Source organism: Corella eumyota, chromosome 2, assembly GCF_963082875.1.
Source record: "Corella eumyota chromosome 2, kaCorEumy4.1, whole genome shotgun sequence".
Lineage (NCBI taxonomy): Eukaryota > Metazoa > Chordata > Ascidiacea > Phlebobranchia > Corellidae > Corella > Corella eumyota.
The window spans coordinates 9,813,882-9,829,874 of NC_137491.1; the positions used below are offsets into that span (position 1 = coordinate 9,813,882).

Sequence of the window (15,993 nt, forward strand, 5' to 3'; positions counted from 1 at the left end):
ATTTTATTTACTAATAGAGATTAATTTTAAATGATCAAATAATTTCGAACCATATTTTATTTATCTAATAAATCTAGTATTGTTTGTTGTTACCTTTTGTCTTTAATAAGCATTTTTACCAATGAATTACTGCGTGTAATGATTCATCGTCAACAAAGCGTGTAATTTTATTTTCGCTCTTGAGTTAACCAGCATAACCGCTGGTTTAAAGCTAGGAAAGCATTTCCATTGCATTTGATTGCAAAACAAATACAGTAATTTACCTGGCCTATGGGCATTGGGTATAAAGAAGATATTTTTATTGTCATTGTGTGGACATGTTAGGTTAGATAATGTTTAACTTTGTAAAGGTAGAAAATAAACATTATTTTAAGCAGATAGGGAACAATTTAAAAGAAATTGATTTTTTTTACAGTTTCAATAATAAAGAAAATATAACAAATATGATTATTGCCAATAGTATATAGACATAACTAAGTAAAATTTTAAAGTAAAAATGCCTGCTGATGACAAAAAAACGTCACAAACCTCAATTGTGACGCAACCAACTGAATCGCCAAAACCGAAAAAGAAAACTTTGATTTTAATTGTTGTGTTCGCTGTATTAGCTAAAGCTTTACTATTTGGATCTATGAAATGTATAAGTATATATTTTTTACCATTTCAAGAAGATTTGGAAGCTAAAACAAGAGAAGCCGCTTTGGTTCGGGCTTTATTGTTTGGCTTTCTACACTTAAGCGGTTTGTATTTGTCCATTAATTTACCCATATTCATTTATCATTTACATGAATGTTAACTATTAGTTTATACGATTAAGTATTACCATACTTTTGAACTGTAACATGTCAAAAAAAATAATTAGAAATCCATTTTTAGCATTAACGAATAAAAAATCTAAAAAAAAAAATTCATATACTGTTTTTTAGCTCCACTATCAACTGTGCTTTGTAACTTATTGGGTTATAAGAAAACCCTACTTATAGGTTCCATATTAATTAGTAGTGGCGTTGCTGCATCATCTTGGGTTTCTTCAATATATACACTCTATGTAACGTTGGGTGTCTGTGCGGGTAAGTACTTTGTAATGTTCTTAAACCAAGAGAAAAAACTTTAAAAAAGTTAAAACATATTTAAAATACGTTTTGGTATTTTTAAATGCTTAGCTAGACCTGTTTTTTTTAGGAATTGGTAGTAGCCTAATCAATATTCCTGTTCTTGCCTTGATTGGCCAAATATTTACGACAAAAAGACCTCTTGTTAACAATTTGCTTTCTATCGGGCCATCAATAATAGCTGGCCCTTTAGCCATTGTTGTACAATATTGGATTGATGTTTATACTTGGAGAGGCTCAATATTACTTCTTAGCAATATTATAATGCAAACAATTCCGGCAGTTTTAATTTTAACATTGCAGGCCAAAAACACACATGTTAAAATCAAATCGAATAGTAAACAAAAGCTATTTGATTTAAGCTTGCTAAAGAATGGTTATTTTCTTATTTTTGCCTTCGCTGCAGCCATGCATATAGCATGTTTTACTTTAATTAACACTTACCTAGTGAGATATGCTCAGGATCTAGGTATAAACGATTACAAAGCTGCGTCGCTCTTTACAATGATTAACACTGTGGAAATTTTTTTAAAACCAACTGTTGGTTTTGCGTTGAGTCGTCAAAAAATAGGTCGATTTAACGTAAACAGACTAATGGTTTATATTGGTATAATGCTATTCACTGCATGTACTACATTTTCTATTCCATATGCTCGAACTTTTCCAATGTTAAGTATTGCAACTTTGGTTTACTCGATTGGCACTGGCTGCCTAGGTGCCTTACCAATAACAATTCTAGCCGAATTATTTGGTCCAAAAAATCTTCTTAATTCTCTGGGTTTAAGATCAGTATTAGTCGGCAGTTTTGTAATGGCAACTCCGCCTCTTGCGGGGTTATTAGTTGATATTACTGGTAATTTCACTGTACCTTTTTACGCAAGTTCATGTTTAGCAGTAATGTGTAGTATATTGCTTATTGTTATTCAAATTAAGTTTAAACCCAAACAGTAATTCCTGATCTAGGTTTAAATCAATGGAAAAAATATATGTCAGATCTAAATTTTGACAGATATTGGATTTATTGTAAGTATAACCCATATGAAGGTTTACATTATTAATTGTTTATAGCCTTCTATATTATGTCTTTATAATTTAATTACTCACAAACTAAGCAGGTTGTGCTATTAGATTGGACACCTAGAAAATATTTTTTTTGTTTAAACATTTGTTTGTTTAGGAAAATTTAAATCAAGAGCAACGTTATTCTATACTTTCAATAAAAATGTGCTTAGAAAAAAACCAACTTTTTTTAAATGATTTTTTGTATTTTCATATAAACAAAAGACAAAAAATAAAATTTCACATAATCCTAATCGACTTCATTGTTTGTCAATCCATTGTTCCACTACTTTATTCTTTATTTTTATGTTTTCTTTGTTACATTAGCAACGTTCATGATTTTATTTTCATAAGATTTTCTAGACAAATTCACGACATCGTTATTCGTGACGTCATTACCAATGCAATGGTGAGTGTTATCTGTGACGTCATCGATATCTTTTACCCTTGTGACGTCATACTCAGTTTCTTCAGTAACAACAACTACTAATCTGTTTTGTGCTGAAGCAACGATGGGAATATCGTCTTCTTCTATTTCCGGGTCAAGCAGGAAATTACGACGTTCGTGGGAAGTTCCGGTTTCAACTTGAATCACGACCTCGGAAGGTTCCTGGGAAGTGAACAACGAGGCCACCGTGCGACCGTGTTCCGCTAAATACCTGCGTACTAGATGGCAGTGTTCGCACAAGACTACAACGCCGTCGTTTACCAGTGCGTCGATGTTCTACAATAAGTTAACTACTTCAGAATATTTTTCTTACTGAGTATATTTTTCTTACTACGAACATTGCGGTCATTAAAAATAAGGATTTATGCTTAACTTTGATATTTACTTTGAAAACTTTATAGAATTTTATTTAATTAATAGTGAAAAATATCTGAAAACGAAATTCGCGAAAACAAACTTTTGACGTAACCCAAATAAAAAACAAAAAATGGAAAGTCACCAAATTAGCGTCAAAAATATTGTGACGTCACCAAAATAACGTTGAAATTCTGGTGACGTGACTTAAATATATCATAAAATACCGAAAACGGAAATATCTAATTTCCGAAGCTTATAATATTTTAATAATAATTTTTCTTACGTTTTTAGGTTGACAAGTGCAGGTAAAATGATGAGAGCAAACCTCGCAGTCTGGGCATCTGTAAGGGCATTTTAACCTAGCTGGACATCGGTCAACGTCGGTACATTCCACAACATACTCTACTGCAACCTGGAAAAAATCAAGAAAAAATCAAAAAAAAAATTAACGATATGGTAGAAAAAATTTAAGATAAATATTTTTTTTTAGTCAGATTTTTTTTTTTTATTTATGAAAATTTTATTTATGATCCTCTTACCTGTTTTAACCTTAATGGTTCTCCCTCGTCTGCTTGTTCTACTGCTCTGATACTATCAATAACAGACATTACTGTCCAACTATGAGTGCCCTACGTGATATATGTTAAAGACAATTACAATTTAAACAACAAATAATATTATAAGGCAAAAAATAAAGAAAAAAACCAATTGATTGTATTAATTTTATACAAGTTCATTTTTGTGGCCATGAGAATAAATATTTTACTACTTTAAAAAATGGGACTTACAGTTTGTGATGTAACGAATGAAGAAGGTATTTGCAAACTTAGTTTATGTTTCGATATTGTGCTTCTACTGACTATTAAATCGCTTGAATTTTTGTAAATATTTCGTAACTTGTTCAGTGCTTTGTCGCGTGAATGTTTCATAAGTGTCTAAAAAATAAAAAAAGGCTAAAAAAACATTTTGTAAATTGCAAAACATTAAATTTTACATTAAGTTCCATCGTAGTTAACTTGATTATTTTAATAATTTATAAACAAATTTATGTAAATAAGTAAAAAATGGATCGAATTTGATGGTTTTAAGATAAACAAATATTAATTATGCTTAATAAACTTAAATAGTAAAAACACGTGAAAAGGAAAAAAATCAATCTTTAACACTAGGTGATAAAATATATTCCAAAACTTTGTTTTTTACCTTGATTAAAACGTCCAACTGTTTTCGCTTAAAACCTTCGTGATAAATATGTCGACTTAACTTTCGATGAAAATCCTCGAATCTTGATTCTGCCTTATTAACAACTTCTGTTCTATATGCACGTGCCCAGGATTCCGGTTGTTCTAGGTAATATTTCTCGAAATGGTTTGCAAAGGGAAGGGTGACATCACTCTAATATAAAAAATGAGATATTATGTCAATAGCTTGAATTTATAATAAAAACGGCAGTATGGTGTAGTGATTAGATCACTTGGGTTCACTACATCAGGTCCTTTGTTCAATCCCTACTGCATTAATGCTTTTAAGAAAGGCGATATGAACAGTTTAAACCTCTACTGGGTCAAAAATCAATTAACAGATTAATTAAGGGGTAATTAAAATCTTTGATAAGCAAAACCACTAAGGTTAACTCGGGACTGGGTCGGGGTAACTAATGTTTAGACACTCTATCATAAAAACTCATAACCGAGTCATATTAACAATAAATACATAGATTTAAAATAATGTTTGAAAGAAAATCCAAACAAATCAGTAACCATTTATTGTTTTTTTTCTTCTGGTAAATAGGAAAACATTTTTAAAATTTTGTAAAAATCAAAAATTACCGATTTCAGGTCATCATGAAAATCTTTCACGAGGATCACGAAATTAGAAATACTTGGTTCAAGTATCACGGTGGTAACGTTTGCCAATAGTCTTTTGCCCTCTAGTGGTAAAGTTCGAATCGATGAACTTTGGTGTTCAACCTTGCGTGACCATTCAGCTATGATAAAAAAATATAAAAAATTCAATCATTTTAAATTTTTTTAACCCCTCTCCAAAAAAAATATTTCTTCTTACCCATAACATGCCAACCACAAATTATTTTTCTTGGTCCTGATCCAAACAATTTAGTCCAAATATCGAACCAATCTGACCCTCCTGTTACCCCCATGCTAGGGACCATCAGATAAGAAGGGGTCAAGGTAAGGTCTGACAAATTTCTCTAATAAAATTTCAGTCAATTTAAGACAAATTTATTATTTTTAGAATAAAAAATTTAATATAACTTTGTAAGTGATTTGAAAATTTCATTTTATATAACGTAATCAAATGTTTTAAGTTATTTTAACAGCATCAAATTTATAAAAACATTTAAATAATTTAACTTTAATATTCAAAAATATATTAAAAAGATATCATAACAAAATTATGATACACAGTATTAATTTATACTATAGCTATATTTTGTTTGGATAAACACTAAAATGTAAAAACTATTGAAATAAACTTACTTTAATTTGAGATAGAAATATCTCTATAACAGGTTGATCTTTTCTGTTAGAAACAAACCAAGCAACTGGGAAGATTTCATCGTTGTTATCTTGAAGTGGGATAAGAACTTGAAGAGATACAAGATAAAAACTAGGGTCCACTAAAATTACCAAAAAGTAGTAATAAAACTAGTACTGACTTTTTTAAATGTTTTTTAATAAAATATAACAACTTCAAACATGGTAAAACACATGTTGATAAATCAAGCTCTATTTTATGTTTATTATTTTAACATAATTTTACAATTTTAACTTAAATTATAGACTTTAAAATCCTTTAAATAATAAGGGGTGCTTTTAATTATGCCACTTGATATAAAAAATCACCCTTTGGAGTAAGATTGCTGATATCGCCTTGTGTAATGTCGATGCAAATGCACTGATGAGGACCGTATCTCCGCAACATCATCGATTGAAGGGGAGTTTGCATCACAAGAAGAAAATCATCATCGGTTAGGCATGAACAAACCTAACCAAATTTAATTTTTTTAGATTATTTTTGATGCAAAAACATGTAATTGGTGTATAAAAACAATTTTGGATGATAATTTAGCAAATTTATTGTAACTTTGACCATGTAATTTTTTCCATTTGTTAAATTCCTAGGTGATATAATTTTTTTTAAATAAATTATGTAAAATCATTTTTCTCAAATCTATAACCCTTAAAGATTACAGAACAAGGTCTTACCTGTGTTGGTTTTTCTTGTTGATATTTAATGAGAATAACTGGATTATCTTCACTTGTTTGCATCCTCTCTATCCAAGCTTGTACAGTTGTTCCTGCTTCATGTTTAGGTTTAGAATTGTTTATTCCTTCTTTCTTTTCTATGTTGTAGATATCCTACAATTTATAGAAGTTTTTAGATTAAATATAAAGCAAATCAATTTTTTTGTTATCAGTGCCAAAAAAGATTTAAAAATTTAGATTTTTTGTTGGAGTACTTTAATGTTGAATAAATTAAACAAATCCAACTCCACCTGTAAAGATAGAAAATGAAGTCTTTTTGGTGTCTCAGCAGGATCCAATGTTCCACGAATTTCATCCAAGATTTTGTGACGACTAATTCCACTTGACAATTTTCTAAATTAATAAATTTGTTATTAAAAATAAATGTCAATATAAATAACCTAAGGACCCTTAGAGAATGTCTTAGTAGGCTCTGACATCATAAGAACTACTTTACAAAAGTAATAACAGCAATGCAACATATGATTATATATTAACAAAATATTTACTTCGCAATTTCCTTTTTTTCTTTGTCAGTTATCCTTGTGTGACCAATATCAAGATTGTGACCATAATGTTGAAGAAATGCCTCAACCTAAAACAAAATAAATCCAGTTCATATAATAATTTACAGAATTTTTATTTAAATAGTGATGTAGTCATAGTACCTGTACTTTTTTATCCAAGTGTTGATCAGGCCACATTGTAACTTTCATTGAAGAAGTACACTCAACCCCTATTTTACATGACCCCTATTTAATAACACATACATATATTAGAATGTAATCAGATAGCATATAAGTAGCATGATACATTAGCAGGACACATATTCGTTATGGTATAAACATAGGCATTAAATAAAATCTACTAAATTATAAAAATAATTCCAAATGTGTATGAATTACATTGTTCATAATAAGAAAAACTTGCTGCAAATAATCTAAAAATAATGGAGCTTGGTGGACTATATACTTATATTTATGTGTGTCGAATTTAGAGACATACAAATAAAATAAAACTGCAGTTTGTGGAGCACCATCAATTATCGCTGGCAAATATTGACTGTAGGGTAAGAGCTGACGACTAGTATCAATAATAATAATAAAAGTTATTATTACTTACCTGTAATTTAACTTGTTTCTTAGATGCAATACTTGTATAAGCCCCACCTCGATGGCAATAATAACAACTTGTTTTTGAACCCCGTTTATTTTTCTGCCAACCTCTTCTTCTCATGTAAGTGCAACGGGCTTCTCTTTGAAGTTCTCCTAACCAAGAATGAAATTCTAAAAAAAAATTTTGCAATTTCAAAAAAAAAAAAAATTTTGATTTTTTTTGCATTTTCTTTTTTTGTGAAGTTATTAAACTAGTTAGGAAAAATGATTTACACATCAATTAATGCTGTATACAATATTAGTTTGGGCAAATAATATATTTTTTACCTTCTTCACTACTAAAATAAAACTCTTTCTTTTCCTGAGAAATATTATGAACATCTTCTAAGTGACATCTTAGTTGGGGGATTCTGTTACATCTATTATTCAAAATAATTTAAATTGGTGATAAATTTATTATTTTAATGCAATTCACAATTTTTTAAATATGTGAAACATAAAATCTTCAATAAAAGAGAATACATTTATAATTTGCATATTTATGTTATATAATATCATTACCACACCAAATTTTTGTAATGCTTTACTATTCTTTAAAATACATAAGTATATCTATATACCCTATATATCCTAATGCCAAATCTTAAATCATTACATATCTAATGAAGGGTCTGTTTTTTTAATCCTTACATTTTTGTTCCGGTTACTTTAACAAATTCTTACTTTACTTTACAGCCCTAAAATTTAAACTCTGAGTGAGTTAAAACAATTTACAAAACTTACACAAAATTACATCCTGGTTCCAGACATTGAGTGACAGCTGCTCTCGATCGACCTGGAATCTCTTTTTTACTTTGTTTTAATGATGTTTTGGGTTTCTTCGACGGTTTACCTAAAATACACAAGTAATCAAACATTTAAACAACCAAAAAATCACTTTTAATTAATTTTTAAACAACTTTTTTTATTAGTTTACCATTTATAATTTTAAACTGCAAAGGTTCAGAATTATGTGTTCGTTTGATTGTTTGACCACTGGGGGGAGGCAGAGTTGCTTTATCATGCACATTGTTATCGACAAACATTATTTCTTGCTCATTGTTGTTTGTTTCAAATTGATCGGAGACAAAAAAAATTTGGTCTTTGTGCGATAAAGAACCTAAACACAATGTTTTTTAAATAAGATTAACTTCTAAGTAAATGTTATTTAATATTTTTATAAATGGGTAGCTTTTATTTAAAGCACTTGCTTGTCTTCTTAACAGATAAATTAAGCCTAAGACTGGGTTAGGGTAACAAAAAACTAACATTGATATACATTTTGAGTTTCTTTTTTACATCAAATGGTTTTGATTAAAACTTTAAGCAAATTTTTTTAAGAAAAAAATTATATACTTCGGTCAGTTTGTAGATTAGTATCTTTAACTAAATCAATAGTAACAGTTGAACAGCATTCCTCTTCCAATAACGTTTCTGTACTTTTTGTCTTATGCATTTTAAAAAATTATTTATTTAACAAACTTTATCTTATGACTAATTCCTGGTACTTTCCCTTGCTTTTATTTTAAGTGAAGCGGTCAAAGATTCAACGGTTAATTTATGGTCGCAAAATAGGCAATATTTTAAAACTTTATCCTCAGTGAAAATCATTTAAAAAAAAAAAAATAAAACATCATAAACAAAAATTGGACTAATTGGTTTATATTCATCAGCATCACTAACTACCAATTAAAATATTTTTTACTTATAAATCCATTTTGTGTAAACTAATACAGCACTAAACCGAATTTATGCCGTCATATAACTATATAAATGATAGTTTGTTACGTCATATTATAAAAATAAACCTCATTTTTAGAACCGTCCTCTGCATTTTACTTTTACCAAATATGTAAAAACGTGCATACGTTTTAGATTAATATTTGTAACATTTTATTGTCATTTATCCAATAGTTTTACTTATACTGAGGTCAGAAATAACAGTCGCAAGATAGCATTACTGAGCTTATCGCGCAGAGCTAATCCAAACGACAAAGCAAAACTCTAAAAAAATCCAATAAAATGTGAATGGGCTTTTATTTTCTATTCAAACCCATTTGTGGGCCATAATCGAGCGGTGCTGAGTATAATTTCAAAGTGAAAATGCTTTTATGGGTTTTTAGTAAATACATAGTTGCAGTTATTAAATATGTTGTACAGCAAACAGGAATTTTTGAACTGATTAGCTTTGATTAATTTATTTTGCGCATCGTTTGTAATGTACTGCAGGTATGCTCAGCAACTTACAGTAAAGGCAGAAAAAAACGTTAAATGTTAGAGACTGAGCTATTTATAAATAAGATTTTACTTAAAATATTTCAAGTGTTAAAACCTATGCTGCCGCAAAACAAATTAGAAAAGTTAAAACCATTGTATAAAGTAAGCAAGCCTGTTACTGTCAATCGAGTTGAAACGTATTCGCATAAGCTTGAAAACACATGGTGTATACGCGAACGGAAGCCAAAAGCTAGAGTATGTAAGTCCAATATGCTAAACAAAATAGCACACTGCTACAAGCAACCGTGTAAACCATGCGTTAGTGAACATGTTTTTTAAAAACACTGGCAAAGCTCGAAAGTAGGTATGTACGCAATGAGTGTGGCCCAAATAAATGCCATTTTAGCGATGACACATACGCAACGTCATTTTTATTGTTTCCGTGATTGCCGGCAGACAGCTTATCCATGCTCTCGCATATTATAATAATGTTAAAAGTACAACAGATACACAATGTTAGTATATAGACTACATTATGTAAAAGGACTTATATATAGACTATATTTTGCTGTAGTTAAACAATTATCAAGCTTTTATTTCAGTTTTAAATTATTGATAGAATAAAAATTACTTTGTAGGAGAATTTCCGTTTCCTTTAAGATTGTATAAAAATTAAGTCAGTACAGGCAATGTTATTGGTTATAAGCATATACAAACCGAAACTCGAATAGCTAATTAGGCAAAAATGAGAAAACCTTTAAGAAAGAGAATTCAGTTTCAACACTTGTTAAAAAATAAAACCCCGCCTAAAAAGTCATATAATATATTTTGCAAGAGGAAATTATATATTTTGCTGAGCTGTCATTTAATCTATTGAAAACTTGCCAACTTTGCTATAATTATCAAACAATTTTTCAGTAAGGCAATTAATAAAATATTGTTCTTTTAATAAATTATGCTAGAACGAAGTTTTATTGTTGTTACGATTTGTTAATACACATAGTATTAAACGTTTTGAAAAGCAAAATATCTAATGGATATTTCGGTTTTATATTTTATAGTAAACTTTAATATGTAAGAGTTAATTAATGTACTATTTACAGGCTGTTTTTATGTGGTATTATTTTATGTAATTGAATTAGACAATAGACAAATAAATATATGTGTATAGAAGCGCCTTATGTGCGCTGAAATTAGGAAAACTACTGAATGAAGCCAAAACGTTAAAGAAGTATTGTGTAGTGTTTATTATGCGTGCGTGGGGGAGCAATTTCCGGTACAAGACCAAGGAAATTTTTGTTATTGCAATTTTATTTTTCTCAAGTGCAAGTGTCTTACAAATGTTGCAAATCCCGTCGCCTGGGTAAGTATATCTTAGTACGAGTTAAGCACTTTAAATTTACATAGGAAAGTTAGGCTGAATAGTGTATATACATATTAAATTATTTATGAACAGTATAAATACTTGTATTTTTATGTGAAAACAGCTATATTACAGTATGGTTAAGAACGTTAAATATATTGTTTCCATAACGTGTTGAATATAACCTACATTAGTGCTTTGTTGTTTTAGCCCAGTAGAAAAAACAGAAGCTTCCTTGTTGAATTTACAAATGCCGTACGAATCAACCCAACTAGCAAATAACAACAGAAAAACACGAATTAAAAAGAAGACTGTTGAAACGGAGGTGCTGAGGTTCGAACCCGAGCCCTTGACCACACCTCCACCAACACAAAAAGTGCCTATCAAGGGTTTAGTTAACCTACCAGTTCAATTTACCGAAATAATGAAAACTAAACGAAAAAATGTCGAATTTCGACTTGAACCAACTAGACTTATAGGACAACAAGGATTACTAGTAAGATATACTTTTTGCTCTATGAAAATTTTTGGAATAAGAAACTCAGTTTTTAAATTAACTTTTATGGCATGTTTCATAAAAAATTACAAGTATATTAAACAGTTTTTCTTTTTTATTGTACAACCCTTATACGACTTGAACTATGAAATGCATGTTGATTTGGGTATATGTAAAACTTATAGTGAACAATTCCAAACAGGATTGACAATAATATAAAAACCACATAATAAAATATTAAGGTAATATGAAGATCGACTAATATGAACTAATATGAAGATCGAAAAAATGATGAAACTTTTAGGTGCTGTTACCCTAACCTAATAACCCAAAGTTTAAAATTGTCAATCATTGATATAAAAAAGCTCTCAACGTCAAAATGTGATTTAATTTGTTTTAACCTATTATGAAATTTTGAGTGCGTTGCGACAACTATAAGACGACTATTTTGCCAGTGTTGTCTTAAGTCTATTGTCTAACCACTTACACTAAAGCCATTGTGTTAGAAATGTTGAAATTTGTTTCTTTTGTAAAGCAAAAGAATGAAAGACGTGCGGTTGAAAATTTGTCAATTATATTAATATGTAATATTGTTTTGTTAACCTAATAAATTTATTACATATTTTGTGTTACCAAAAAAATAATATTACGTATTTGAAAGGGCTACAAAGGCTATTACTATACTTTTTCTTTACTTACTTAACCGCATGACATATACAGTTGGTTGATAAAAACCAGGTTAACCTAACTGTTGTTTTAATTCATTAATCGTTAAATATAAAAATGTGAATAAATATATTGTGTTTTTTTTAAATAAAAAAAAAAAAAAAACTGTTAAGGTTGTTTTGTTAACAACTGGTTGTATAATTAACATTGATTATGTTACACAAATTTTATGTAAGGGGATAGTTAGACTGCTTTAAATTATAAAAAGCCTTTTAAAATATTGATTGGTTATTTATTTTTCTAGTTATCAAATTTTTTAAGTTAGCTAAATTTGTTTTTAGGAAATCCGAGAATTTCAGGGAAACACTTGGTCTGGTACCTTCATGAAGGGAGCAGTGGTATTCTTTGTGCAGTCAAGCGTTACGCATTTTAGGAGGAGGATGTTGCTCCGGAGGACGTGGGCCTCCATTCGTGAAATCGAGGGATGGAAGTAAGAAATAGTTTTTCTCAAAAATGTTAAAATTGTGTAAAAAAAGTGTTTTTTTTTAAACACAAATAAAAATATTATTTAGTTAAATTTATTTAAAAAAATAGTTTTATTTTATCCAAAATATGCACAATATTATTTTTTCCCAATTCTTAACAACATTCAAACAGCCTTTCTATGCGTTACATATAATAAAACATACTATTACCAGATCAACGCGTTGTCTAAGTTATAATTAATAATTGTGACGTCAAAAATTGTTTTGTTGTAGATTCGAGGTGGTGTTTGTCATGGGAAAGGCTAACACGAAGCGTCAGCAATCGAGTTTAGTTATTGAAAATAGTTCTTATGGTGACATGCTTCAGTATTACGGGAACGACACAGCAAGGTTTACTTTTTGCTTTTATTTTGTCGAATTTCTATAAAAACCATCTTATAGAACCAACAAAAGCAAGGTTATAGCACATATTTAGCCTTTTTGAAATGCTGCTACATTTGAAAGTGTGGCTATCAAAAATTGGCTCAATTTCAATTTTCAAAAGCAAGGTTATAGCACATATTTAGCCTTTTTGAAATGCTGCTACATTTGAAAGTGTGGCTATCAAAAATTGGCTCAATTTCAAAAACACGTGCACTTAAATTTAATACAAACAAACCAAGATAATTGCAAAATGCAAACACTTAAAACTATTTTAAATCCTTTTACAACTACACGTGGAAAATCAAAAAGTTTTCAATTTGTTTTTTGTCGTTTAAAATAAAATGAAGAATTAAAACACTAACTAAACATAGGGGTAATTTTTGAAAAGGCCATTGTTGGTTGATGAACTCTTTCTTAATAAGCGAAACGATTTCCTGTTAGCTAGCTGGAGAGGCTAAGAAAACAGAAAACACAAGTGCTGGTAAAGTGTACTTGACTAGTACCTAACCCCATACAGCAAAGCACAAAATACATTGTGTTTTTTAAGCCTGTAAGCCTGTATAATATTGTCGTTATACTGTAGTGGTCTGGACTTGCCTTCTACAATACTGTAATAAAGGTAATTCTAGGGATCCCAAACCAAAACCTACGAATTAGTTTTATTTGCCTAAAACCCCTTTATTCAAGCGCATATATTAAATTTATGTTAAAATCTTAGTAAATACTAAAGAAAGCCCAATGTGTACTTTTTGTGCGGTTTGCTAAGTTAAAAGTATTGTATTTTCTGTCGTGAAAACATAAAAAGAAATGTAAAAACATAGTTAAATTATTGAAAAGGAATTGGCAATAACAAAAATATTTATTTCCAACCTCGGTACTAAACTTTTAATGAAAAAATTCAAAGATTAAAAATTCTGATAAAAAACTCTTAGAAAAAAACAAAACAACTACATCATACAAAACATATCCACTACAGTACTTAGAAATTAACCTTTGTATTCAGGATATTACAATATAATATTAATGTGAGTCACACTTGTTAGGTTATAGGTAATAGTACACTTTTTAAATTCGGTCTAAACAGCAATACGACATAACTGTATCCTTTTATTATATACATATGCAATAGTTCTAAGTATAGCAATTTAGTTTAAATGCGAAATTATCTACCAATATGATAGCTATATAAGATTCTTATGTAACTAATTTTACATGATTATTATTCACTTTTAAACCTAAATTTATCTTTTTATTTTACAGTGACGGCACATTTAAATTACTTGCCGGAATGCAATGGGCATCAGAAAACTTACCCGGAGATTTTCATTACGCTTCAACATCAGACGACATCGTTCTTAACCTTGCGCTGATTCGAGACTATTTTAACCGCGAGTTACGGCCCGTGGCGCCACCTAATCGAATCTCAGTCGCAGAGGCGGACGACGGAGGCACCGTAGCCTCGTCGCAGCCTTTACAATTATATTGTTTTGAAGTTTACAAAGAATCAGAAAGTACGGAACGACAAACTGAGATTATACGCTCCGTATCCATGGAAACTTATTCCGCTTTAAAGTGGCCACCCTATTGCAGCGAAGGACTTTACACAGCTCCTGTGTCGTTTATAAAAGAGCTTTATGACGTATCGAGGGTCACGAACTTAATATTACCGCCCGAGCTACACGACGTATTCGTAACAGGCATTTTGCGTCGAAAATTACGGCGAGGGGATTCGAATATTAAAGGGGCAACGAGGTACGACTTACAAGACGAGGTTTTGGATAGATTTCATGTCCTGCCAGCTTCGAATGACAGAAAGCTGCTGACTTATGAGGCGAAGGACGAAGAAAACTTTGTAAGTAAGTGGACTGAATGGTATCTTAGAATACGACCTCGATTTCATATATTTTCGAACATGGCTTTGTTTTGAATGTAGCTGTATTAAAATATTTAACTTTAAAATAGTTGTGCGCTAGAGGCCAAGTATAATGACCACAATGCAACAAAAATAAAAATTTTATTTGTGTAAATTAATCACATTTTTTACAATGACGTCATAATATAATTGAAAGGCGCAAATGATATTTTACCTAATTATTATTAATTTGCCAATGACGCTGCGTAAATCCAACATCACTATGACATAATAAAAGTTTTATCGAGTGTATGTATATCGTACGTAGTATTAGGTTTTCTGTGACGTCATGATGGAAAGTGTGACGCAACAATAATGCTGATTTTTACTTTCTTGATTGAGTAAAACCTTAGGTTAGCAAATTTAGAAAAACAATTTTTTTTTATATTTGAAAAACTTTGATATTAGGGAATATATATGTCTTATTAAAATGGTTTTTGATGATATGGGCGCAGATATCAATATATAAATACATCATTTGGTAAATTAAAATATCATATTACATTTTAGGACTTTACAAATTTTAATGGTCATTATAGATTAACAGTTGTTCAACATCAGAGTAGAGGTGTTTGTTTATTATTTTAAGTTTACCGTGCAATTAGTTGAGTATATATTAATTTAAAACACTGTTATATATATTAGCTTTTTTATTTGTTGTTTAAGAAGAAATATATTTTATTTACTGTTACGCTTTATTTCGTTCATGTTTTTGCTATGCAGGATTTTATAAAACGCTGAAGTGCCTTAAAATGGTAAAAACTTATTAAAATTAACGCGAAAATGCATAAAACATCGATTTTTAAAGTCATATTAAAATTGTAATTTATATCATTTATATCAATCCAAAAAACCGCGAGTTCCTTTTAAAATAGCTAACGTTGATTTATTAAAAACATATTCTATATTTTGATGTTATTTAATAATGTTTGTAGTTATTTAATTTTCCTTTTTGTTGCTTTTAACAATAGTTTTTTGTTCAATAAATAATTTATATACTTGACGAAATAGAAAAAATAAAACAGTATAACTATA

General features: G+C 29.6%; 3 protein-coding genes across 4 annotated transcripts; 2 read left to right on the forward strand and 1 right to left on the reverse strand.

The window, feature by feature from the left end:
- Nucleotides 1-424: 424 nt before the first annotated feature.
- LOC145741596 (monocarboxylate transporter 2-like) lies at nt 425-3,828 on the forward strand. Of its 2 annotated transcripts, XR_014280939.1 has the most exons (4): nt 425-740; nt 927-1,070; nt 1,183-2,882; nt 3,268-3,828. XR_014280939.1 is itself a non-coding variant. In XM_082559202.1 (3 exons), the coding sequence occupies exons 1-3, from the start codon at nt 497-499 to the stop codon at nt 2,061-2,063; spliced, it is 1,269 nt and encodes a 422-aa protein (XP_082415328.1). In that variant the 5' UTR covers nt 425-496; the 3' UTR covers nt 2,064-3,077. The 2 variants fall into 2 exon arrangements, 1 of the variants encoding a protein (XP_082415328.1); XM_082559202.1 differs by lacking the exon at nt 3,268-3,828 and having other exon boundaries at nt 1,183-3,077.
- On the reverse strand, nt 2,426-8,891 carry LOC145741595 (uncharacterized). Its single transcript, XM_082559201.1, has 18 exons — nt 8,753-8,891; nt 8,334-8,516; nt 8,141-8,249; nt 7,685-7,776; nt 7,365-7,528; nt 6,911-6,994; nt 6,752-6,837; nt 6,494-6,596; nt 6,204-6,356; nt 5,841-5,982; nt 5,475-5,614; nt 5,041-5,185; nt 4,806-4,963; nt 4,180-4,371; nt 3,765-3,911; nt 3,516-3,605; nt 3,260-3,388; nt 2,426-2,895 (listed from the first exon to the last, which is right to left on the reverse strand). The coding sequence occupies exons 1-18, from the start codon at nt 8,850-8,852 to the stop codon at nt 2,476-2,478; spliced, it is 2,637 nt and encodes an 878-aa protein (XP_082415327.1). The 5' UTR covers nt 8,853-8,891; the 3' UTR covers nt 2,426-2,475.
- A 1,831-nt stretch (nt 8,892-10,722) lies between these two features.
- LOC145742135 (beta-1,3-galactosyltransferase 4-like) lies at nt 10,723-15,975 on the forward strand. The gene is made up of 5 exons (XM_082559900.1): nt 10,723-10,976; nt 11,187-11,472; nt 12,480-12,628; nt 12,897-13,013; nt 14,307-15,975. Exons 1-5 carry the CDS (start codon nt 10,864-10,866, stop codon nt 14,971-14,973), a joined length of 1,332 nt encoding a protein of 443 aa, XP_082416026.1. The 5' UTR covers nt 10,723-10,863; the 3' UTR covers nt 14,974-15,975.
- Nucleotides 15,976-15,993: the final 18 nt, after the last annotated feature.

What these genes read in the sequence shown, in the direction of transcription:
- LOC145741595 (XM_082559201.1), bottom strand. Translation starts at nt 8,852, where the DNA reads ATGCATAAGACAAAAAGTACAGAAACGTTATTGGAAGAGGAATGCTGT. An exon ending in GAACCAGGATGTAATTTTGT is followed by an intron (nt 7,777 to 8,140) that starts GTAAGTTTTGTA and finishes TTTGAATAATAG; the next exon opens with ATGTAACAGAATCCCCCAAC. An exon ending in TTCATTTTCTATCTTTACAG is followed by an intron (nt 6,357 to 6,493) that starts GTGGAGTTGGAT and finishes TATAAATTGTAG; the next exon opens with GATATCTACAACATAGAAAA.
- LOC145742135 (XM_082559900.1), top strand. Translation starts at nt 10,864, where the DNA reads ATGCGTGCGTGGGGGAGCAATTTCCGGTACAAGACCAAGGAAATTTTT. An exon ending in TTGCAAATCCCGTCGCCTGG is followed by an intron (nt 10,977 to 11,186) that starts GTAAGTATATCT and finishes TTGTTGTTTTAG; the next exon opens with CCCAGTAGAAAAAACAGAAG. An exon ending in TAGGACAACAAGGATTACTA is followed by an intron (nt 11,473 to 12,479) that starts GTAAGATATACT and finishes ATTTGTTTTTAG; the next exon opens with GAAATCCGAGAATTTCAGGG.
- LOC145741596 (XM_082559202.1), top strand. Translation starts at nt 497, where the DNA reads ATGCCTGCTGATGACAAAAAAACGTCACAAACCTCAATTGTGACGCAA. An exon ending in TGGCTTTCTACACTTAAGCG is followed by an intron (nt 741 to 926) that starts GTTTGTATTTGT and finishes ACTGTTTTTTAG; the next exon opens with CTCCACTATCAACTGTGCTT. An exon ending in AACGTTGGGTGTCTGTGCGG is followed by an intron (nt 1,071 to 1,182) that starts GTAAGTACTTTG and finishes TGTTTTTTTTAG; the next exon opens with GAATTGGTAGTAGCCTAATC.